Below are 23920 nucleotides of genomic sequence, written 5' to 3' on the forward strand. Positions count from 1 at the left end.
TTCACTTCAGTGCTCTTGGAAACAGTAGTTTCACCAAGAGAAGGGGGGGGGGGGAGTGGTTGAGCCGGACTACATGGCACATCCTGGTCTGGGTCTGTATCCCAAGTGCCCCCTCTCCTCAGAAAAGAGGAGACTGTGGAAAGGGTGTCTGGGATCCAGATCCTCAAGACCGTGTTGAATCTCCTGCATCCGAGTCACCAGTATATGGTTCCTTAGGGGATTCTTCTCTTACCAACTCGGCCTCAGCTGGGAGTGGGGTGGTCACCTGGAGTTTCTCTTTAACAGATACTCTTTTCTTGGAGGAGGGTTTGGCCTTGAGGCCCTTCTTTCCTTTGGACAATCTGGATTTCTCCTTGGTCTCAGTGGTAAGGTCTCTCAAGGTTGCCTCCGTTGCTTTTCTGGTTAGCTCACTTCACTTCTCTTCTTAGAAAGGGGGCTTTGGTGTGCTGGAAACTACACCCAGGGCCTTCAAGTCATTGCCTAACAGTACCCTAACCAGGCACTTCAGACTGAAAACTTACTTTAATCAGTACAATCATTTAATTGTACTCCATGTTAGCTAGCAGTATAGGACATTTGGACTGGATCACCTGCTAACCTGCTGAGCCATTTTGGGGCCTTAGCAGCCTCCTCAGGCTGAAATACCTTCATCTACCACAATTATGCTGGTCCCAGTGTCTCTGGTGGCAGGTGTGTCCTGACCATTGACGAGCACACTATCTTTATAATATTCTGTATTAGTACCTGGCGAGGGCGCAATCAGAATGAAAGCCATTCTGATTGGCCCTCGCCGAGTCGTTACCAGGCCGGTAATCCCTCCGTCAGGATACAACGGCCTTTGTCCCTGGTGGGGGGCGTGGCAGCCCATCAGCCAATGAGGAGTCTCGAAGCAGGGCCATCCCCGCTCCAAGCCTCCCCAAAGCTGAGAGGCTACCTCCGCACCCCCCCTCGGGTACTTTTTTTTCACCTTTCCCCTCCCAACCCCACTTACCTTCTTTTTTCTCGGGAGCGGACACGCTGGAAACACTTCTGTTTCCAGCACGTCCGCTCCCGATGGCTGCCATGGAAAGGTAAAACAGACAGTTTTCCCTTTCCATGGCGGACATTTTCTTTGATGTCTTTTTTCCCGAAACGCTGCAGCATTTTGGGAAAAAAATTAAGCTTTTAGTGCCCCGGTCACGCAGTTTTTTTGCGGGCCGGGACACTAATAGCTATATGCCCCTCGCGGCGGGGGCATTACTGACTCTGGTAATGCCCCGGGGCCTTCGTTAAGGCCCTCGTTTTGCTTGGGGCCTATAACTATGGCCCCAGGGCATTACCCGAGTCGGTAATGCCCCCGCCGCTCGGGGCATATTGCTTAAGTATTATCTGGAAAGGAATTATAGACCTCTAGGTTCTATTGTTCCCAGTGCCAGGGATGTCATGAACCATCGAACTCGCCCCTTCTGGGCTTCCTGGTCCCTGTCACGTCGGGCCTTACACTCCATAATACTACCAACATGGCGGCAAGCTCAGCACGCTGCTCGCCAGTCTTCACGTTCTACGCAGCGTCCTCTATAAAGAAGCCACACCCCCGCGGCCCTGCACGTCTCAACGCTGCTACTAGCTGTGATCGGACGTGTGTTCCGAACCTTCTCTAGCGCTACTTACTAGCCCCTGGATTCCCTTCTTCCGACTTCTTCCCTCATTTCTACTTCCCGGAATCCCTTTGCCGCTTCCGCGGGCCCCCAACACCTTCTTGAATACTCCTGGAGTTTCCCGTGATCATGGACATCGAAGCTGAACGTAATCTGGAAGCCAAGGACGACCGAGCAGGCTTATTTAAGTTCCGAACCATACGAAAGGAGACTCCACCAAAGGAGGACATCAGGCAACAGACAGGTGAGAAGGGGGGAACCTGTGACAAGGGATACTAAAGAAACTCTAGCTTGAACACCAATGGGTTCTTCAGCCATAGTGCGAAAGCTAGCACCTGTCATTCTAACTTCCACATGTGTGAAGGCTAAGGAGACGGATGGGATCCTTGAAGGTTTACCCTTACATCTGGGATCCCCTTTCACATGGTCACCAGACCCTCACACCACACATTTCCGCAAAGTCTTTTGGAATGGGTGTTTCTGGTAGTCACCCTCTGGTTTGGGTCCAGAGATTTCACTAGCCCTATAAGGTTGTTTACAGGGGAACTTACCCTTGTTCTATTTATTTTATTTGTGCATTGATACAGCGCTTCTACAAGAAGACAATGTTTCAAAGCGCCACAAGGCATAAAGGGAAAGGGAGCAAGCGGACAAATAATCAATAAAAAATGATAAAGGATACATTTTAAAAAACAACATTCCTACTAGACGTTGTGATCGGAGCGTGCAGGTGCAGAAAAAGAAGGGGGAGGGAGGCAAAGGTTAAGTGCTGGAGCGTCCCCTAAACAGGGGTGGGGAGGGTGCCAAAGTTGCCAGTTGCAAAGGCAACAGGTAAGTGCAAGGGCTGAGACAACCCAAGCAAAGGGAGAGTTATGTTTGTGGCCCTCTTTTGGCGGGGGATTTTTGGGATTCTCCTCAACTGTCCTATGCTTCTTCCCCTCCTTTTTCTTGTGAAGAGCGCCAGAACAATGGTGAGTAGCCCTGTTGGCTACCCACAAGTCAGCAGCTAGAGCCAACTTCTTGGGGTCCAGTTCCTTAGAGCCAGCAATGTACTGTCTCGGCTCTGGGGGAAATGGCATCTGAAATACTTTCTAGCATGACAAGGCATCTCATACCATCAATAGTGCTCACTGTGTGGCCCTTGATCAACCCATCTATGTTCTCCAGGGCCACACACGCCCAAGTTGCCCACAAGACTCAATCTTTCTTCTTGTGGTCCCCTAAACCTTGTCAGGTACTCGAAAGGGGTCTTCCCAAACCTGGCTATGAGATCAGTCTTTACCAACTGGTAATCTTTATCAGCACCATTCAACTCCATCACAGCCATTCTGGGGGAGCCTAGAGATAACCCAGGGAACACACACACTCACATATACCATTACATGTAAAGTCAAAAGTACTCAAGTCCAGAATATCAGTCTTCACATCAAACACACTCACCAAATCCTTAGACAAGGATACCTGTAACTGGAGGCAACTAGCAAAGAGGACGTCAAGAAATCACTTTCCATTTCATCCTCATGTTGCATCTTTATCTGAGCAGCAGCAGTTCAAATTCTTTTTCCTGCATTTCAGATTATAATTCCAGTTTTCAGAACTCTAGTTGCATTTTCAATTCTTCAATTTCCCGAACAAGTTCTGGTGATATGTTAAAGAGGGGTAATCATGGAGCTAGTAGAATTGGTGGTGGATCAACTGTCATCTGTATCCACATTATGTTCCTCACTTTGTGGAAGATGAGTACTAAGTGCTAAGCTTTGCCCTTGTTGATCTTCATTCATATTAATTCTTGGAGTAGGGGTAACGGGGCAACTCAACAATTTGATGATCTAACAAACTTTGGATCAATTCACTTTTCTTCCTTTTGCTACGAAGCCCTCTAGATTTACACATCTTAGTTATTCTACAGTGAGATCAACCAGAGCCTCAGTTTTAAAGTTTTCCATTGTTAGTGATTTAGTAGTCAAAGTGTAGGTAACCAGCCTTGTAATCCAACACTACTCAATCTCACCAGTTGTAACAGCAGGGTTAGGGGAGTTTTTGTAAAGTCCAGCCAGAGGTAAGATTATAAAACGATCCCTTGGAATACAGGTCCCCAACTCTTAGTACAAATCAGTACTTCCCAAAGGATCTGGTAGACTGGCAGAGCAGCCAGGCTTATCTTATAAAGAGGATGTGAGATGTAGCTATGTACATTGAACCCAGTCGATACAGTAGTCCAAAAAACCTCTTGCACACAGAAAGTTATATTAGATTATATTGATTTTATATACACAAGGCAGGTAGGTAAATAGCATTTTAGAATAACCATTACACATCAAAGGCGACTGCTTTAATTGGAGCAGCTTGCAGTTACAATTCCGAGCTATCCAACATTCAGTGTAGGAGTGGAAAAAAGTAATGTAGCAGCTAGAAAGGCAAAGTTCCTCAGGATACTTCAGTCACTTAAATCAAAAATGCTTAGCAAGATAACAAGTTACAGGGATCCTGCAAAGGACATCCTAAAGAAAAAAAGCTGTTAAGCCTGTGCCAGAGATATGGGTGGACACCCAAAAAACCTTGTAACGCAGTCCAGTCACACTGGATCGACCCTTCGGCTTAACGTAAGTTTTACCTTTAGCCCTACAGTACCTTAGGTTAGAAGCAAACACCCCTGTATTCCCTCTTGTGCCGCAGCAACTGACCAGTTCCCCAGTCTGGAGACAAAAGAAATGACTCAGAATGGGATGCCACAGCAAGTCAAAAGACAGGCCCCTCAGCAAGGATTTCTTCAGTCTCCCACGTCGGTCTGTGGTTTTGGTGCCTTTTTATCAGCTCCAACAAAGGATGGTTTTCGGCCGCTCGATCTTCCTCGATTCTGCAGTCCCACACTCTGGTGCTGGACTTGGATAAGTGAGATCGTGCCTCTGGAGGTCCAACTGGAGCTCACCAAAGTTCTGGGCGGATTCGTCGTGGCAAAGACATTGAACTGCAAATGGGTCAAAGGTACCCTGGTATTTGCGGTTTGCAGCTCGATTTGTACTAGACTTGAGCCTGGTTGGTCCCAACGGCCAAATGGAAGGAGGAGTCCTCTTCGGAGCTCCTCCAACGATTAGACCGGGTCAGGACAGCAGTGGTCGCTTCACGGTTACTGGAAGGGTCTGCGTCTTCCGCTGCCACCTGCCTTCGCAGACACACTGGAGCTTAGGCAGGGACACCCAAGGGATCCCGCCAAAGTAAAACATGCAGTCCTCCCCCTCCCAGAATGGTAGAATAAGGGCTAACAAAGGACAACCACATGAGAAACGGAGAAAAAAGAAAAGAGCCACAATGTTAGAACGCGTGGCCATATTGTGCACAACCAAGCTTGTGAATACAGTATGGGGTAAACAAACTAGCACATTAGTTGTGAGAATAAGTCTCCTGCTACGATCGTCACAGACTAGTAAATTACAGGAGCAGAGAGACGGGGATACTAGGTATCCCCTTAACACTCCACATAGGGTGGTGTTTACTAATCTCTCAAACACAGATTTTGCAAAAATACAAAGTATGCCTCTATCCCTTTAAAATCAGTAGTTCTTAGGGGAAACTAAACCATCCCAAAATGGAACCCAAAGGGTCTCCAGCAACACTACACATTGGGTGCTGTGTGCTACAAAAGTTAAACACAGATGCCTTCAAGAGATATTTAGGAAAGCAAATACCATAGAACAAAGTGAAACAGATAATAGAATTACCAGCGTCAGATCAAATAAGAATGAATGAGGGGTAAAAAGGCTTCCCTCATTCAGGATAGAAAGAAAAACATCCATAAATTCTGCAAAAAGTGCTGGGGGTCTCACTAAGAGAAGGAATTAAGCATAAAACTGATAAATCAGCCTAACATGTATTAACACGGTTCACCCAAGTTACCCATCTTTAAGGAGTTTGGTCTTCCCTTTGTCATGTGTGTTAGCCATCCCCACCCCTTAAAGTAAATGGTTTCAGAACCAACTGAGGGCAGTACAAGGAATCTAGCAATCTGTTAGTTACACTTGATAAATTGGCAGTGAAAGCATATGGACTAATTACTGTCTGTGGTATTCAGAGTTCAAGAAAAATCACTTACTCGTTTTAATTCTTCCTCCAAAGCAACTATTTTCTCAGTGCATTCTGCTATTTGTTCCTCCTGACAGGACAGCTTCCCAAACATTGCACTGAAAAAAATCACTTCTGTGTTAGCATTATTGCCGACAATTAAATTCCATTTTGGCCAACTAAAATCAATCAATTCTACTATTCCATAGCTTACAAGCTACTTCGCATTCCAAAATTAGAGATGCAACACATTAACAAATTACATTATCAATGTCACGCGAGTGCTAAATGAATCAATTAGCTTGTCCAGCACAACGTAGAAGTGTTCTGTAAAAGTGAGATACCTGCCATTTTACAATAAGAGCATTGAAAACCTAGAAATAAACAGTATTGTTTTGCTGGAGTTTCCACAAAGGGAGTTATGATCGAGAGGGAGCAGAGACTAAGCAGTCAGACTGCAATATTAGTGGAGATTATTGTGCAGGAAGGGTGCAACAGCAGTTTGTTAGTGCATCACCCAATAAAGGAAGGCCACAGTACATAATACAAATAGGTTCTTTAATGCATCAAGAACCATCTACCATTACATGAAAGTGTTTAAATGAAAATAAAAACAAAATTAGCAAGATATGTAGATACATGAAGTGGGAGGGTTTAATGCCATTTTGTCCATAGAAGTGACCAGGGCAGTCAATAACAGAGCCCCCAATGACAATTAAAATAGAGTAGACCATTCCTGCAGCGATTAAGACCTTTTTGGATCCAACACTGGTTGCCTAGAGAAGAATACACACACAGGTGGCCCAGGTCAGGGAGAATTCTCAGAAATGTGCTAATTCCCTATACCTTAGAGACCACCAGCAACTTTGCTTGATTTTGAGGACTTGATTATTTTTAACCTGGACAGAGGGAGACCCTTTTACCCACTCATGTATCTTTGTGATTTTGATCTCTGCATTTCTTTTGGTTGTGGAGTCTTATACACTCCATATGCATCATCTTTTAAATTGTGTCACACAGAAGTCTCAGTGCAGTGACTCAGGGAAGTCTTTCAGATTTCCCAAAGGTTTTAATATCTTCTCGGTGATCAAATACTGTTTCTCAAAGTAGTAAAGTGAAATTGACGTTACTTACACATTTGTAACTTTACAGACCCAGCACATCATCTTACAATAGGGAGTTTGAGGGGATCCATAGTATCCCTTGTCTATCTTCTCATGTAACATTTTTGTTACCCTTGCCTCGCTGAAAGGCTGGTGGCAGTAGTTTACTTTTTACTACCATTATGGGATTTTACTGCGGGCTGCGTTCGCAGCTATGGTCAAGCACCCGTTGGTGCCATTTTTGTCAAAATGGCCCAGGCCTTTTTTCGCCATTTCTTTGTGGAAATGTCCTTCTTGAGATTGACTCTGCACGCCAAACCAGGCTTGGTCCCTTTGTTCATTTTGACTTTGGTGGGATTCACGAGTGAAGCCTGCCTCTGGCTCCAGGATGTCTGGCGGGGGAAGGAAGCAAGGGAAGTGCCCGAAACACCCTGTGCCTAGAGACAAGAATGCACTCTTAAGTGATTGGCAGTCCAGCAAGGACAGTCGCCCTGCTGGGTGACTGACAGCTAGGCTGGAATGGGAGAGAACTGAATAAAAGGCAAGGCTTTTGGATTGGAAAGCAGAGTGAACCACTGGACGAAGGCACCGAAGAACAACTTGTAGAGGACGCCTGCTGCAACTCCTGGACTGTTGGTTTGCCCGGTGAAGCCCTGCTGTTGTGCTGAAACTCCAAATTCGTATCGACAAAGAAGCCCCTGCAAGGACGACTTCTCCCTTTGAGTTGGTGGGACCAACCAACTCCAGAGTAAGCCAACTGGACATGCTCTCAGAGCTAGTTGACTTTCCACAGAGTTGCTGCTGGAAACCGTAGAGGAAGGGAGAGGAACACCAGATTGTGTGCGTTGCTTGTAAGCTGGCCTAAAGCTTTTGGAAGATCCTCCGGGCTCCCACGAAGCAGGATTGACCAAGCCTGACCCCCCCCCCCCCCTCAGTCAAGTGCGGGACCTCAGATGGGAAGAAAGTCCATCTTGACAGCCAGGAACCGCACTTATTGCTATTTGGTGTACCACAAGGCGCTGAACTGCGAAAAGGCTACTGAACGTTGCCAGCTTTGACAGTCCCGGTGCAGGAGTCCCCAGACATCCTCCCTCTTGTCCCCACGACTGAGGCCAAAGAACAGTGAGATCTGCAGAGCTGCCCAAGAACAGAATTCAGCTGCATCTTTTCTTTTTTACCAAGATACTGTAAAACCAGTCTAAGAACTTACCTCATAGTGCAGAAGTGCTTGTAACTTCTGCCACTCACAAGTCTAAATCGGCTTTTGGCCCTACATTTGATTCTTCTTTTTCTCAAAGACTCCTAAGAACTTGAGCAAAGACTTTTCCATTTACTTACCAGAAGTGCTGCTGCATCCTATACAAAGACTTGGGCCTATTGACTTTGACTATTGATCTGAATGACCCTTCTAAGTGCTATCTGAAAGTGTTGGCAATGCTTATGAATAGTTGTAATTTCGTGTGTTCTAAAAACCTTTGCCTTTTACTAACTTTTTAAGAGTATTCTGAATGTCAACAGTAAGAAATTCCCCAGCACACTGGTTACTGAATTCACATGTGGGTGTACGTTGCGTCTATGGGCCATCCCAAAAGGGTCTTGCGTGATTCAGAAACTCAAAGTGTACAGTATTGAAGTATATTTGTGTTACTATTCTATTGCTCCCTTCTAAAGAAGGCTTTAGAACAGACTGATAAATTAATAAATGTTTATGCAACAAACCTTGAGTGTCAGTTTATTTGAATACCTGTGAATCGTTGTGTAACTTCTTGATTAAAATCAATGTAACCGTTTTAAAACAAGCCTTCTTTAGAAGGGAACAATATGCAACACTTCAAAATACATTCCTTCAGGTCAATAAATTAGATACCTTTTTGGGACAGCAAACAGATATACCTACACCGTGAGGTGACTCCAATAGTTCAGACACTGGACATTAATCTATCACTTTCCACACTTAAATGGTAATACTTAAGTTGTGGTAAAAGGAAAAAGGTTAGGCAAGGAAACAATGGTTAACAAGTTTCTCAAATAGGTAAGAACTTAATAATCCCTCAATGCAATGTAGGTTAACCCTTTCCCAGCAATACAAGTAAGGTATGCATGACTTTTTGGAGGGACAGTTGAACACAAAGTCAGAGGGTAAGAAAGTCTTTCAGGGAGCCAGGATAGCCAATGTCAATTGAGCAAAGTCTAGGGGAGCCGAGGTACTTCTTGAAGATTAGCAAAAAAGTCTTGCACAATGTTAACGAGTTTTTTGGAAAATCATTGTTGGGCCACAAATTGAAAGGCTTGTGAAGGGCAAAGCTGCAAGCAACTTTGTAAAGGGTAGCCAATGCAAGTCTCCAGTGAGAGCGAGCAAGCAAGCCACACTCAAGAGCCAAGTACCCCTTAGTTCACAGTACCTTGAGTCTGAAGAAAAGGTTCCAGCTGGCTTCTGTTCCTGTTGTAGCCCTGCAGATCCGGTTGTTCCTGGGCATCAGTCGTGGGAACAAGAGGGAGGACGTCTCGAGACTCCTGCACTACGGTTTGAAGGTCGCCGGCAGCAATGGGCACACTCCAGATCAGCGGCACTTTGCGGTTTCAGCTACTCGCAAATAGCACCACTGCGGTTCTTGGACACCCTGTGGACTTTCCTTGCTTCTGGGGTCCAGCACTCTTAAGGTGGCTCAAGCTTGCCTAGGCATGCTTCAAGGGAGTCCAGAGCATCTTCCTGGTGCTCAGGTCTGGATTAAAGACTATGTACTCGTTCCTGGTGTTCCTGTCCCCTGGAACTCTGTTCCAGCAGCAGCAAAGCACAGCCAGGAGGGAGGTGTGTTCCAGTCGAGCTAGTCTTGGGGTCAGTTGATCCCACCAACCAAAAGGGAAGAAGTCGTCCTTTCCGGGCCTCTCTAGTCGATTTGAAATAGGGAGCTTCAGCACTGCAGCAGGGCTTCACCGGGCAAACAAACGGTCCAGGAGGTACAGCAAGCTTCTCTTCGAATTTCTTCTTTGGTTCCTTCGTCCAGTGGTCGACTCTGGCTTCCTTTCAAAACACCTCACCTTTTATGCAAGTTTCTCCCATTCATGCGCAACCTAGCTGTCACTCACAAGGCAAGATGGCTATCCTCCAAGGACAGCCAGCCAATCACCTTTGGGTGCATTTCTGTAACCAAGGCGACTAACCATAGGACGTTCGGGCACCTCCCTCGCTTCCTGTCCGGCCAGACACGCTGGAGCCAGAGTCGGGCTTCACCAGTGAATCCCACCAAAGACAATACAAAGGGCCCAGACCTGGTTTGGCGCGCAGAGAAAATCTCAAGGAGGACTTTACAAACAAGAAGTGGCGAGAAAAAAAAGACGATCAGGGCCATTTTGACAAAATGGGCACCCATGGCTGCAATACTGCAGCTGAGGACTCAGCCTGCAGTGAAAATGCTCAATGGTAAGATTAAACCACTGCCACCAGCCATTAATTGTAGTAAGGGTAACAAAAATGTTTCATGAGAAGGTACACAAAGGGGATACCAAGTAACCCCTCCAGTACTCTATGTAAAATGTTGTGTGCTGGGTCAACAAAGAAAAAGCAGTAAAGTCAATTTCACTTGACTACTCTTGGAAACAGTAGTTTATCCAAGAAAAGTTATTGAAACCTTAGCAGAAATCCAAAGGACTTCTCTATGACACTGCACGGAGATTGCTGTGTGTCACAATACAAAAAGATGATGCCTATGGAGTTTGTCAGGCTCCAAATTCAAAAGTAACAGGGATCAAATCAAAGAAAAATACGAGGACTCCTGCACTGCAACAGGACAGTCGGCGACAGAAAAAGACTAACTTCTATTCAGTGGCACGGTTTCCGCTCATCGCATCTACCGCAAATTGCAACACCGCGGTTCCTGGCTATCGAGATGGGCTTTCCTTGGATCTAGGGTCCAGTACTCTTGAGGTGGCTCAGACTGACCTGCTTCCTGAGAGTCAGACGGATCTGCCTGGAGCTCTTGGCAAGCTTAAAAGCATCGCACACGATCTGGTTTTCCTCTCCATGGCCATTCGGCTCCAGCAGCAACTGCAGTGGAATTTCAACCAGCTCTGAGAGGATGTCTAGGTGGCTTACTTTGGAGTTGATTGGTCCCACCAACTCAAAAGGGAAAATACATCCTTGCAGGGGCTACTCTGTTGATATGAATTTTGAGTTTCAGCAGAGCAGCAGGGCTTCACTGGGCAAACCAACGGTCCAGGAGTTGCAGCAGGCCCACAAGTTCTTCAGATTCCTTCGTCCAGTGGTCAACTCTACCTTCCAAGCAAAAAGCCTTGCCTTTTATTCAGTTCTCTCCCATTAATTTCAGCCTAGCTGTCAGTCACCCAACAGGGTGGCTGTCCTTCCCGGACAGCCAGCCGGCCAATCACCTAAGAGGGCATTCTGGTCTCCTAAGACTAAGCACAGGGAGTTTCGGGCACCTCCCTCAATTCCTGGCCCTGCCAGACACCCAGGAGCCAGAGGCAAGCTACACTTGTGAATCCCGCCAAAGGCAATATGAACAAAAGGACCAAACCTGGTTTGGCACGCAGAGCAAATCTCAAGGACATTTCCACAAAGAAAAGGCGAAAAAAAGATTTTGATGGCGTCATTGTGGAGCAGAGCTTTGACTTCCTCCACCAAGAGGAGTTGTTCCTCTCTGGACTGTCTTTTCTTGCACGGGGGAGGTTTGATGGGATTCCCTAGAGTTCTATGCAGTAACCTCCCGCTACCGTCGATAACACCCACTTGTCTGATGTTATCCTCTCCCATGTGTGGGTGAAGTGCGAAATTCGTGCCCCGACTGGGGAGGCATGGGAGGGGACTGGAGCCGGGCGTCATTGCTTGGAGGGTGTTCCTCCATCTCTGGTGGGGGAACCTCTCCCCTTTCCGGGACCTTGACGCTGTCCCCTGGGATGCGTATTGGTTATTGTTCCATGAGGAACCCTGGCGTGGACTATAGCCGGTGTCTTTTTGTGCATTTTGTCCACGAAACTGCCGAAAATGATTGCCTCCTCTTTGGGTGGTTTGTTAGTTGGCCAAGGGGCTTTAGTGTTTCATATTCGTCCTTGGCAGACTTCAGAGCGTCCTCGACTGCCTTTCCAAACAAAACATCAGGCTCAACAGGCATGTTGAGCAGGGTAGCATGTTTCTAATTTGAATAGGTTGGACTATTGTAGCAGCCTCTCTCAATTTACCTGCCTCTACTCTTCGCCCTCTGCAACGAAGCCAGAACAGGACTGCAAGACGTCCTTGGCCTCAAGCCCTTGGATCGTATCTCTCCAGCTCTGAAATCGACTCCCAGTGGATGCAAGGATTACATTTAAAACCCTCTGCATTGTCCACAAGGCTTTCTGGGGCCTGGGCCCAAAATACCTTCAGCTATACCTGCGCAAATACCTCCCATCTCGAGCCCTTTGCTCCTGTATCTCTAACTCCCTCAGGGTCAGTCGTTTTTCAAAGAAACAAGCTTGGGGGAGATCTGTCTTCGGCTGGGGCTTCCCTCTGGAATAGCCTCTCCGACACTAAAACGAGGAGAACCATCTCCGTTTCCGGAAGCACCTCAAGACCTACCTCTTTGCATCTGCCTTTGCTCCCCCTCTGCCCTGCTGATCTGCACTCTTGGCACTAAATCTGGCCACCCTCTGTTCCCCGGGCCCAGATAGCTGCTCACCCTGCCACCCTTCTGCACTGCCTCCCAGCCACCCCTCGCACTGGGGACTGCATCTGTAACCCCTACAGTCCCCCACACCCCCATTTTCTTCTTTTATGCACTATCAGACTTACCCAGTTCTGCTGTAAACACAGCTCTTGCCACTTGCTGACCGTAACTACCCGTTTATTGCTTCATTATCGATTTGTATTTATTATTTATCTGTTCTCCTCTGCTCTGCACTTTCCACTCCCCCTTCCATGCACTCTTGCCCTTTTCCACGCACTTGCACGTTCTCAATGTCACTGGGCGTAGTAAGATCGTTTTGTTCTCCCCCGATTCCCCTCCCTTGCCACGCTCTGAAACACTTGTGTACGAGCGCGATACAAATAAAATATATCAATGCAGACTGCCGAAAACAGGCATGGCGTTTAGGATGGTGGCCTCAGCAATAACGCGTCCAGCGTTATCTGCTGCGTCGAAATTGTTTTTGAGTAGGACGCTTGCCGTTGCTCTGCCTTCAGCAGCCACAAGGGAGAGCTTAGATTTAAATGGTTCCAGGGCTGATTCTGTAAGGGCTGTAACTTCATCCCACTCAGTAGTCGTAGCTTGCTAGCAAAGTGGAGTTATTAGCAATTTGTGCTTGATAAGCCGCCGAAAAAGCTATTTTCCTTCCCATTGTACATAGATTTTTACTCATTGTCCAGCGGAGCTTCGGAGGCGGCCACAGGGGTTCCCACTCTCTTCCAGGTAGTGGTAACTACTAGAGAGTCTGGTCTAAGTTGGCCCATTATATACAAAGGGTCAGAATGTGCTGGGCAGAAAAGCTTTGATTCTAGGGTTTACCGCCCTAGTCCGATTAGGCATTACTAGAGAAGATTGAATCCTCCTTTGTACCGACTTCAGTAAGGGGATAAACTGAGTTGCCCGTTTTTTGTCCCCCCAGGATGTTTTCAGTGAACTCTTTATCTTGCTGGATTTCCTGTGTCTCAATACCAAAATGTTCAGCAGCCCGGAGAAGTAGGTCATTAAACAAGGGCTGGTAGTCCACCAGGGAATCGGTTAAGGGAGGGTCCTGTGGGACTGCAGAGTCCATGGCAAAGACCACTGACTAGGTGTCACCCCGATTGTCCCCTTCACTGACGTCATTAACCCGGATGTCATAATAGGTATTTTCGTATGGGTACTCAGCTTCTACATCTAGGTCGTAAAGGCCAGTAGAGAGGCGTGGTGCCTTGTGGACTGGTTCTTCATACAGCTCCACTGGGGGGGTGATTTCCCTTACCTGGCGGGGTGTACACCAACGGGATAGAGGTCACAGGTGTAGCTTTAGAGCTTGACGCCTGGGTAGTGGGAGGCATGTTTACTAGGCTTTAAAGAGCCTGGGGGTGTTCAGCTGAAAAATTTGCAAAAAAGGATATGCCCCATAACCCGATCTATATCCTGGGTAGAACAGGTTGCTGAACTGGGAATTATCTCCTCCTCCTCCTGTGTAGGAATACTATCATGTTCCTGCGGGGCTGCTTTGGCAGGGGGCTGGGGGGTCCTCCCTAGGATTGTCCCCTTTATCCTGCCTTTCTGTGTTCCTGTCTTTATGAGAGTAATCCCTGGATTTAGGTTTCTCCCTATGATCTGAGCTCTTACAAGCTGACTTTTTTCTGACCGTAGTAGGGGCCTTGGGGACATGTTTCTTCACAGGACGGGACAGTCCCGGCTCCCTGGGCTTTTCCCTGGGTGTGGGTCAAGTTTCGACTTCAGGAATGGCATGCGCGGCTTCCTTCAACATCGCAAGGCCGGTAGAGGGCGTTTTATGTCCGGCATCTTTTGTCTTCGCGGGTTTGTCATGCAGCAGCCGCTCGGGGTGCCCAGAGGACCGTGAATCCAAAGATCTGCCGTTAGATGTCAGCTCTCGGCATGTGACACTCACATTGCCACGGGGTATGTAATTGGTGTGGTGCCTTTGCACAGGGAAACGCAGAGGTTCCCCGTCACCCTTGCCATCCGAAAGGACGCCGTTGCTGCCGTCGCTGGATGCTCCTTCAACATCCATTGCAGCCTCGGCCTGCATGGCATGATGGGCCCAAAGTTTCATCCCATCTTTGAGGGTCTTGGATCGAAGCAGTTTACAGGCCTGACAATGAGTCTCGTTGTGGTCCCAATTCAAGCAAAAGTTACACACCTTGTGCTAGTCAACCCACATGTTTTTATTGCAGGACTGGCAGAATTTAAATGGCATACGTTCCATATTGGGGGTAGGCAGCAGGGCAACCCAGGCAAAGGGTGGGAAAATACATGTTATGACCACCCCCCACTCTAAGGCCTGGGCCCAGTGGGTCTTCCGAGGCCGGATGGTTCCAGCAGACGTCACACTAGGGATAGTATTACTGGCACGCCCTATTGACGTCCCTTTTTGAATTTCGAAAACTAATACTCTGCAGCATCCACTAGATGTCGGCCTATACATAGCATGTGATCTAAGCAGATTACACAAGCATCAGAAATAAAGTTTTTTTTAAAAAGAGAGTTTGTTTCATTATTTATAATGCTTTTCAGACCCGGGGGTATCGGGGATCAGCAGTTACAAGGCTATGCAAAGCTTAGTTACAAGAATTGTGGTATAAGATACCTTACTTACAAAGCATTACTTACAGAAAGGGTATATACAAGTGTTTATAGATAATACAAGATAGGCATAGATATTTACAAATATTGCAGGCAGTGTGTAAAGAGTTATGGTTACCACTGTGAGGGTAGCCAGTAGTGCGACGCAAAGAAAGATGCACTACATACAAGGTATAATAGGTCGTTAACCGTTGAGTGTTCTTGTTAGTTGCTGTACAGGATTCAATATCGTAAAATTTAGTGGTCATTGAATTTCAGTCAGAGGATTATGTTAGTTCTAAAATTCTGGTAAGATTGGTCTATTCTCAGTGTAGGAGTTCCATAATTTGCCTGCTTTCACAGGGAAGCTATTGCCTCCAATCGTGGTTCGTTTGAATCTGGGGATGACAGGCGATCCCCATTTACTGATCTGGATGGTCAGGGAGGTCTGTTTGTGGAATGTCTCAGCAATGTAGATGGGGCAGCTTTGTTAAGAGATTTATGGGTGAGCGACAGGGGTTTTTAGAAGGATTTTGTTGTTAGTCCGGTGCCAGTTATTCTGACTGCTGCTCTCAGAAACGTGATCTCTTCTGAAAATGCCTAATGCCGCTCTAAGGGCATTGTTTTGTAGAGTTTGGATTCCTCCGACGGTGGATATGAGAGCGCCTAGGTAAAGGGCGTTGCAGTAGTCCAGACGGGACAGGATGAGGGCTCTGGCCAGGATAGTGCAGCTGCTGTTGGAGAGAAATGGCTTACCGGTTTTGATGAGTTTAGACGTATAGGCTGTGGTCGACGCTAGTGAATTAACCTGTTTGGCAAAGGAGAGAGTTGAGTCAAGATAAATACCTAGTGTTTGGTACCTCATGTTCTACCTTAATGCGGTTGCCATCAATTATGAATGAGGAGTAGTCCGGTCCTAGTTTTTTTTAGGTTAGTGGAGGTACCCAGGATGACGAGTTCTGTTTTATCATCATTCAGGCATGGACCATGCGTGGCCATCCATGCCTGGATGATAGACCCACTGTTCACCAAGGCCAAATCCTGGTCATAATCCCCTGAAAGTGAGGAGGAGGATCTGGGAATCATCTGCATAGTTAGTGTAGGTGATACCGAGATGATCCAGATCATCGAAAAGGGGCTTGGTGAAAATGTTGTACAGTGTGGGCAAGACGCAAGACCCCTGAGGCACACCGCAGGTGATGGGGTCAGCCGCTGCTAAAGGCAAGAAGACCCTCATTGTTCTGCAGTTTAGGCAGGATCTGATCCCTGTAATATCGTCCTTGGAGAAGTGTGCTGCTGTGTCAAGATGGTTACATAGGACTGTATGGTCAACCAAGTCGAACGCAGCTGGGAGGTCTAGAAGGAGGAGCAGAGCTCATTTACCATTATCCCTAAGCTCATCGACTTGAGTCTTGAGATCAATGAGGGCCGTCTCTGTTCCATGTTGTGGATGGAAGCCCGATTGGCTCCTAATAAGTGGTGTAATTCCAGATATTTTTGTATTTGCATACATACCACCTTGTCCAGAATTATTAGAAGAAAGGGAACTGTATTAATTGGCCTATAGTTAGTGGGTGTTGATGGATCTAGTGTCGGTTTTTTAGGAGCAGAATTACCCAAGATTGTTTGAGGTTGGTAGGGATGATACCAGTGGAGGAGGACGCATTGATAAGCTTAGTTATGAAGGGTGACAGATCTCAGGCTGCATCCTTGATAAGCTGCGCAGGGCAGAGATCACCCTGACAGTTGGAGGGTTTGAGGTACAGAATCATTTCTTCAAACTCAAGAATAGATACTTTGGAGAAGTTGAATCGGGTAGGTTGGACTTAGTTGGTGTTCCCAATTATTTTAGGTGGGGGTGGGTCCTTTAAAGAGGCTTTTTTTATTGGATATTTTATTTTGTAAGGTGGATATTTTATTGGCTAGTGCACGTTGGATGTCTGAGCACCATTTTATATATTTGGTACAGGTGTCTGGTATTGCTATGGGAGTCTTTCTTTAAGAATGGTAAATAACTCCTTCATATTGGACTTGGGATAGGAGTGTGTCGAAGGCTATTCGTTTGGCTAGGCATATTTGTGTTGGGTCTACAAAGTTACAAATTTAAGTAAAGTCAATTTCACTTTACGGCTCTTGGAAACAGTAGTTTAGCGAAGAGAAGGTATTTAAACCTTTGGGAAATCTTCCCTGTGCCACTGCACTGAAGATGCAGTGTGCCACAATGCAAACGATGCCGCATGTGGAGTTTGTCAGACTCCACAATCAAAAGAAAGTGTTCAAATTCACATTAAAATACATATGAGAAAGGGGAAGAGGGTCTCACTCTCTCCAGGTTAAAAATTCAAGTCCTCAAAATCCAGCAAAGTTGCTGGGGGTCTCTAAGGTAGAGCGGAATTAGCACATGCCTGAGAATTCTCCCCAACAAAGTTTATTAAAATACTCGTCACAGTGATTCTCTGTGCAACTCCCCTACAGCTCACATTGACCCCTCTTGAGAGAAGCCTAGCTGCTCAACACGAAACCAACCTGTGTAGTACTGACTTATACCAAAGGTTGGGTTCCTGTTGCCAGGAGGTCAGGGTTGTTGTAGTGCACCCAAAGGGTACTGCATACAATCTTGCTTAACACTAACTCCAGGGTTAAATCCAAAGTCCTAAAGTCCAGCAAAAGAGCTGGGGGTCTCAAAGGTTGAAGGGAATGGGCCCAGAAATGAGAATTGTCACCAACACCGCCAAAGACAAAAATCAAACCAGGACATCACCATCACAGAAAGGCAGAAGGACTAAGAAAGGACAAACGCAATAACAATGGTAAGAAAACAATTCTAGATGAATAGTGACCCTTCTGTGCATTACCGCGGCTCGGTTGACAGCCTGCAAGTAAAAATCACAAGTTAGTAGAACATGGCCACTACCACCAGCCATAAAGGTATGCTCGTCACTGTAACAGGTGTTACATGAGCAGTATGAAAGGGGATAATACTATGCAACCCTTCAGCACTTCAAATAAGGTGGGGTGTGCAGATCTCAAGGGGATTGTAGAAAGGATAAAAAGTACCCTAAACTTGCAAACAGTTCACACAAGGTACCCAAGAGAAAATAAAGGAAACCCAAGGGGCTCCACTAGCAACAATGCCCACAAATTGTTGTGTGCTGCAATAAAATATAGATCCAGAAGTTATAGGAAAGTAGTATTCCCAAAATAAAGTATGGAGAGTAACAAAAAGGACTACAATGAACAGAGTAAAAGAAAGGGTGAGTGGAGAAAAAGGTTCCTAATCTTTCAGGAAAATGGAAACATAATCCACAAGTCCAGCAAAAAAGTGCTGGGGGTTTCAACGGTAAGGGAGATTTTGCATAAATATATAAATCAAACCCAACATTGACCTTCAATCTACTTTATGTGGTCATTATCGGAGTTCTGGCAAAGGATCCCTCACTGGGCTTCCCCTAAAATGGTGGGAATGGGAGTACCTCCCCCGCCATCCCGCCTTCATCTTTGATACTTATCTTTGTTTCTGCACACTTTGACAATTACTCACCAGTTGGCTTCACTAAACCTTTGTTCACTTCTAAAAACTACCAACCCTCTCTGCAAAGGTTTCTTTTTCTGGGGACTTCTGACTGATGGGCACTAGGACAAACGTTAACATGGAAGGACTTTTGAAGGGAAAGGTGCCCAATATTAGAACTCAGGGTACTAGGGTCTCAAAAGCTTTCTCAGAACTTACCTTGAAAAGACAAGTCTTTAATTTACATCTTTTGCTTGCTTCACTACACACCGTTTATATGCTTTTCTTGCTTGAAAAATCTATCACTGTTTCAGCAGGAGTAAAGTGTTGGGGAGGGTATGGCAGGGTAATGTTCATTTCTAAGGCGCCTATTTTGCATTTATATAGCGCCTTATATACCATTGGTATGGTCTGAAGGCGCTGGTAGGTTGAACGCCCTTGGGAACCGAAGTTCATATCAGTATAGAGAGTAAAGAGTGTCAAAAGGGTGCGTGTGGGCACCGGGTATGTGTGCAGCTCGTGCGGTATCCGCATAATAGCTGCATTCTAGCGGTAGGTGTGCTGGTTGAGAGGTCAGGTGTATGTGTTCGTTCTGGCAGGATTTATCCAGATCGGAGTGGCTGCGTTAGGCCTGAGGAGAACGCCTGGCTGGGGGGTGTGTTACCAGCAGTGATTACTTAGAATGATGTGGAGTGAGCGGCGAGTGTTGGTATGAGAACAGTTATACCGAAGTGTGTCATAGTATCACTGTGTTCTAGTTGAGTGGTGATGTAAGGAGAGAGTAAGCGTGGTGGGATAAGATGGTTTATATACCCCCTTTCAGATATTCTCTGCATTCCAAATCATACTATATACTTTGCATGCTCCATTCCGTTCCATGCACTCCTATCCATTCCATGCATCCCAGTCTGCTCCATATATTTCGATCACGCATTCAAGCATTCCGGCTTGCTGTGTGCGTTCGAGTTCGATCCGTGCGCTCCAGTTCGCCATGCGTACTCCAGTCATTGTGGGCAAATGCTCTTTAAGCGTTTTCTGCGTTCCGAACCATACTTTATATGTTATGCAATTGTCATGATCTCTGCTTCCAAAAGATCAGGACTTGCCCGACTCCCTTGGAAGCAGACCCATAACCCCGGTTCTGAGTGCCAGCCAGTCCCAATTGGGACCTTTTGGACCCTGTCCTGGCGCCAGTGGCACCAGGCTCATAAAGATGCCCAGTCCCAGCGCTGGAAGCGCCGGGCTCATAATGCTTGGGTGGACTTACCTGCAGCAGACCATGCTGCTTACTTACCTGCCAGTTGAACCCCTGATCCTCTTCTGTTTGGGACTACTTTTCCTGTTGGGTGGGGCAGGAGCCACTCCCTAGGTTCAGAACACTGGAACTCTTCTGGAAAGCAGGAACTCTTTTCTTACCTAGGCGTGGCTGTGGAAGGAGACACGTAAGCACTACAGGAGGCTATTTAAACCACACCCGATGGATGAATCTTGCTTTGTGTTATTCTGCATTCTCTGCAGCAGAACGCTCATCGTGTCTTCTGCCTCTGATCCTGGGCCTAAGGGAACAAAGGCTTACCATCCTGGAATCCAGTCTTCAGCAGCACCTGTAAAGACAAAGAAAGAACAGGTTAGCACTACGGTCTTCAGTGGCAGCGCATCTCTTACCTGGTCCATCGGCTGTCACCAACGCCTCGCGCTGCATTCCGGCATCTGAAAGACAAAAGCTTACCTACTCTTCGCAGGCTCCGGAGGTCTTCGCACTGCATTCCGGCATCTGAAAGACAAAAGCTTACCAGCTCTTCGCACGCTCCGGAGGCCTTCGGCGCTGCATCCCGCATCTGAAAGACAAAAGAAGGTGCGTTTAAAGACATTGGGCAACTTTATTACTCACGTGCCATTACTCCTTCCCACGCCGAATCCAGTGGGTATTCCAGCACCCTTCAGCTTCTCTAAAGCTCCGAACTTGTACCTGCAAGATAAAAGGGACAGTTAGTGCGCATCGTGAAGCAGGCTACAAGCGCTTACTTACGTGCTTCCAGGCGCTTCTATTCCTCACGCGGGTTCAATCCTCAACTCTCATCAGCCCGCCATCGCCGGAACCCTGCAAAACAAGAGATATCACTACAAAAGACTTAAGACATTTGAAGTGCCCAGAACTTACCGTTCGTGCAGTTAACGACGGACAGCAGTCCTCTGAGGTCAAGAGGCCTGCACTCTTATCCAGTGAAGAAACTGGTTACGGCACCCTGCCACGAGGCAGATGGAGAGATCGGCGTTCACTTACCTAAGGTGAGGGCGTTAACCTTTGGGGTTCTACAGGAAAAGAGGCGAGAGGCACCCAATAACCCCAGTTCATTAATCCCATATTTTCTATCTGCAGACATCTTACTCTTCGAGTCAGACATACAGTGCACAGAGGTCCAGCCCAAAGAGCCAACCGTGTGTTACACATCACCTTTGAAGATACGGCATTCACCCAGTCAAGACCGGCGCCTCTGCGGGAATCAGGTGAGCGTTACAGCAATTCTATGCGCTTCAGTCCGTTCCATGCCCTCCTATCCACTCTTGTCTGCCCCATGCGTGCACTCTTGTCTGCCTCAAGCATGTACGCACTCATATCTGCTCCCCGCACTCATGTTGTAAGCGCTCTTGTATTTCACGCATTCAACATCAGTATCCTGTCCTATATATTCATCTCTACACTCATCTGTTCTATACCTTCATCCATTCTGTATACTCATCCGCTCTGTACACTTACCCATTCATATGGTCCAACACTCATCCGCTTTATCCGCCTATACACAAAGCAAGTGCTTCAAAGTGCTCAAGGAGAGAAGAAACAAGGGGAAAAACAGTCGTTCAGAGCCCTTGAAATTCAGAGACAATGGTAGTCTGCACAAGCAGAGTAAGTGCATATAATTAGTTTAACAGTAGAGATAACAGCAAATAAGTCTCAACAATTCTGCCTTTGAAGTGCCAGAAGACACCGCCATGCAGGGAGGGAAGACGGAGAAAACAAGAACAGACTACCTTCAGGCCTGGTGCGTTCGGATTGCACAAGTGCACAGACTGTTACTGGGGGAATGGGGTATCCATGTGTGCTTAGTCGGTAGAGGTTGGGGTAAGGGCAGAACGATGACACTCTTTGGTCATTGACCAAGTGCAGTGATAAGGCGAAGTGCAAGCGTCGGAGGCAAATGCGATAGGACCGACAGGTGCCTGGGACCTGTGAGACTGAGGTACACCAGGCGGCCAATCAGCAAGCAGTACAGAAAATTAGGGGGTAGGAGGGGGAATAGAGTAGAGAAATAGGTTAGCAGGATAGGGGAGCGAGGAGGAGGCGAAGAGGAATGTCTTAAGGAGTTTTTGTAATTTAAGGATATCAGGCTCAAGACAGGGCGGCAGGGAGGCTATTCCAGAGGGAGGTCCCTGCTGAAGATCAAGAACTCCATTTAAATTTGTGCATGGAGAACCGGTTCACTCGCAGACGCTTGGAGTTAGAGGAGCAGAGGCCTTGAAGGATAGTATTTAGGTAAGCATCGTTATATAGGTAGGTCCCAGGCCCCAGAAAGCCTTGTGGATAATTCAGATGGTCTTGAACTTGATGCTTGAAGCTACGGGGAGCCAGTGGAAGAATTTCAGCGCCTGAGATGCGGTCCTTGGGCTTTAGGCCAAGGATAATTCTCGTGGTTCGGTTCTGGATGAGTGGCAGAGGGTGCAGGGCAGAGACAGGGAGGAAAAGAAAGAAGTTGGTGCAGTATTCCAGCCTTGAGAGAACCAGGGCTCTGAGACAGTGAGCAGCCGGGAGGGGGTGAGAAAATTAAGAGTACCTCTGAGGAGGTGCAGCTGGTATTTGGACTTCTTAGAGACGTCCGTAATGTGAGTGGCAAAGGAGAGTGGATACGAAGAGGACAAGGGAGGCCGACCAGAGTGAGTGGGAACAGGAGTCCCAATGAACACAATCTCAGTCTTGCTGGCGTTGAGGAAGTGGTGGTTTGCAGCACACCATGACTGAATTGCAGACAGTCCGATATGACCACGAAAAAGGTGGCTGAGGGTAGCCCGAAGGAGAGTTGCGTGTCATCCGCGTAACCCTGGCAGTTAGAGATGAAAGCAGCAATCACACATGCCAAGACAGCCATGTAGACATTGAAGAACCAGGGAGATAGGTTAGAGAACTGACATCAATTTTCTACCATCATGCCCAGTTACAAACATGGCAAAATCCATTCTTACCAATTTGGAATAAATTACCAACATTCTGGCCCCTGAGAAAAGCAATACCAGCTCTAAAAAAAAAAAAAAAAACCCTGGTTACCCCTACATTACAACAGCTTAAATCATCTATGCTTAACCTTTACTATACCTGGAAGGGTAATTTTACCCTTAGCCATCATAAAGCCTACAAACTGGCTGTCAGAGCATATAAAATCGCCATTATGGAAGCCAAGAATTTTTTTTCCAATGACAGGATTTTTAATGTCAAGTTGGAGACTGAGGAGCTCTTTAAAATCAAAAGAGCCAGAGCCTACCCTTGACTCGACTGCTGAGCTAGTAGTCAAAGATTCATTTTGGTGTCAGAAAATCCAGGATGCTATGGCGTTGAAACTTCAGTGCATCAAGGCCAATAAATTCAGCAAGAAAGATGCTGCTTTACCTCAGGCCAGTAAATCGAGCATCAAGGGTTTCAAGAGATGCCACTCTGTATCCATATTTGATTTTCCCCAGATCTCTGGAGGACTTGACGATGTCATGGCTCATCGTAAATCCACCAATTGCAAGGGAGACCCATGTTCAGCTTTCATAATTAAATCCTACCCACCAACCCTGCTTGTAGAAATTAAATTTGTGAATGCCTTGCTAGGTTCCAGACAAGCTTAAACAGTCTTGGGTAACCCCCCCCCCCCACCTTTTGAAAAAAAGGCCTTCCCGTTGGAGATGCTTTAAACTATATGCCCATTACCAATAACGCATTCTTACTGAAGATCCTGGATCAGGTGGCATATAAACAAGTGGCCCTTCACCATAACTTTCTCATTCTAAACCCCCGTCAATCAGGGTTTACAGCCGGCCATAGTACAGAAACGACATTGTTGGAATTAAAATCTAGGCACCTTGCTCGCTCGGACAGAGGTCTAAGTTCGCTCTGCTGCATTCGACATGGTCTCCATACTCAAAGTAGTGGCCAACTTCTCTCCCGTTGCATCGTTTCTTCACAATAGTGAAGGCAAGCGTCCCCAAACAGCACGATCCTCCCCGCAATGAGAGACAATGAAGGACTCTCCCAGGATGGGAATAAGGCCAAGACAGAGTGCGGGTGAGCGTAAATAGGAGTTTATCAATCAGAATAGGGCATGCAAA

The 23920-nt window shown here is 46.8% G+C and overlaps 1 protein-coding gene across 1 annotated transcript in view; it reads right to left on the reverse strand.

Annotated features, from left to right (window-relative positions):
• The window catches only part of KIF11 (kinesin family member 11), a 705022-nt gene that overhangs the window by 390455 nt on the left and 290647 nt on the right, over positions 1-23920 (reverse strand). Inside the window, exon 12 of the mRNA XM_069611368.1 lies at positions 5728-5815. Within this exon, the coding sequence (XP_069467469.1) occupies positions 5728-5815 (88 nt within the window). The remainder of the gene's footprint in view (positions 1-5727; positions 5816-23920) is intronic.

This window comes from Ambystoma mexicanum, chromosome 8 (assembly GCF_040938575.1).
Source record: "Ambystoma mexicanum isolate Mex_15411 chromosome 8, UKY_AmexF1_1, whole genome shotgun sequence".
In the NCBI taxonomy this organism is placed as follows: Eukaryota; Metazoa; Chordata; class Amphibia; order Caudata; family Ambystomatidae; genus Ambystoma; species Ambystoma mexicanum.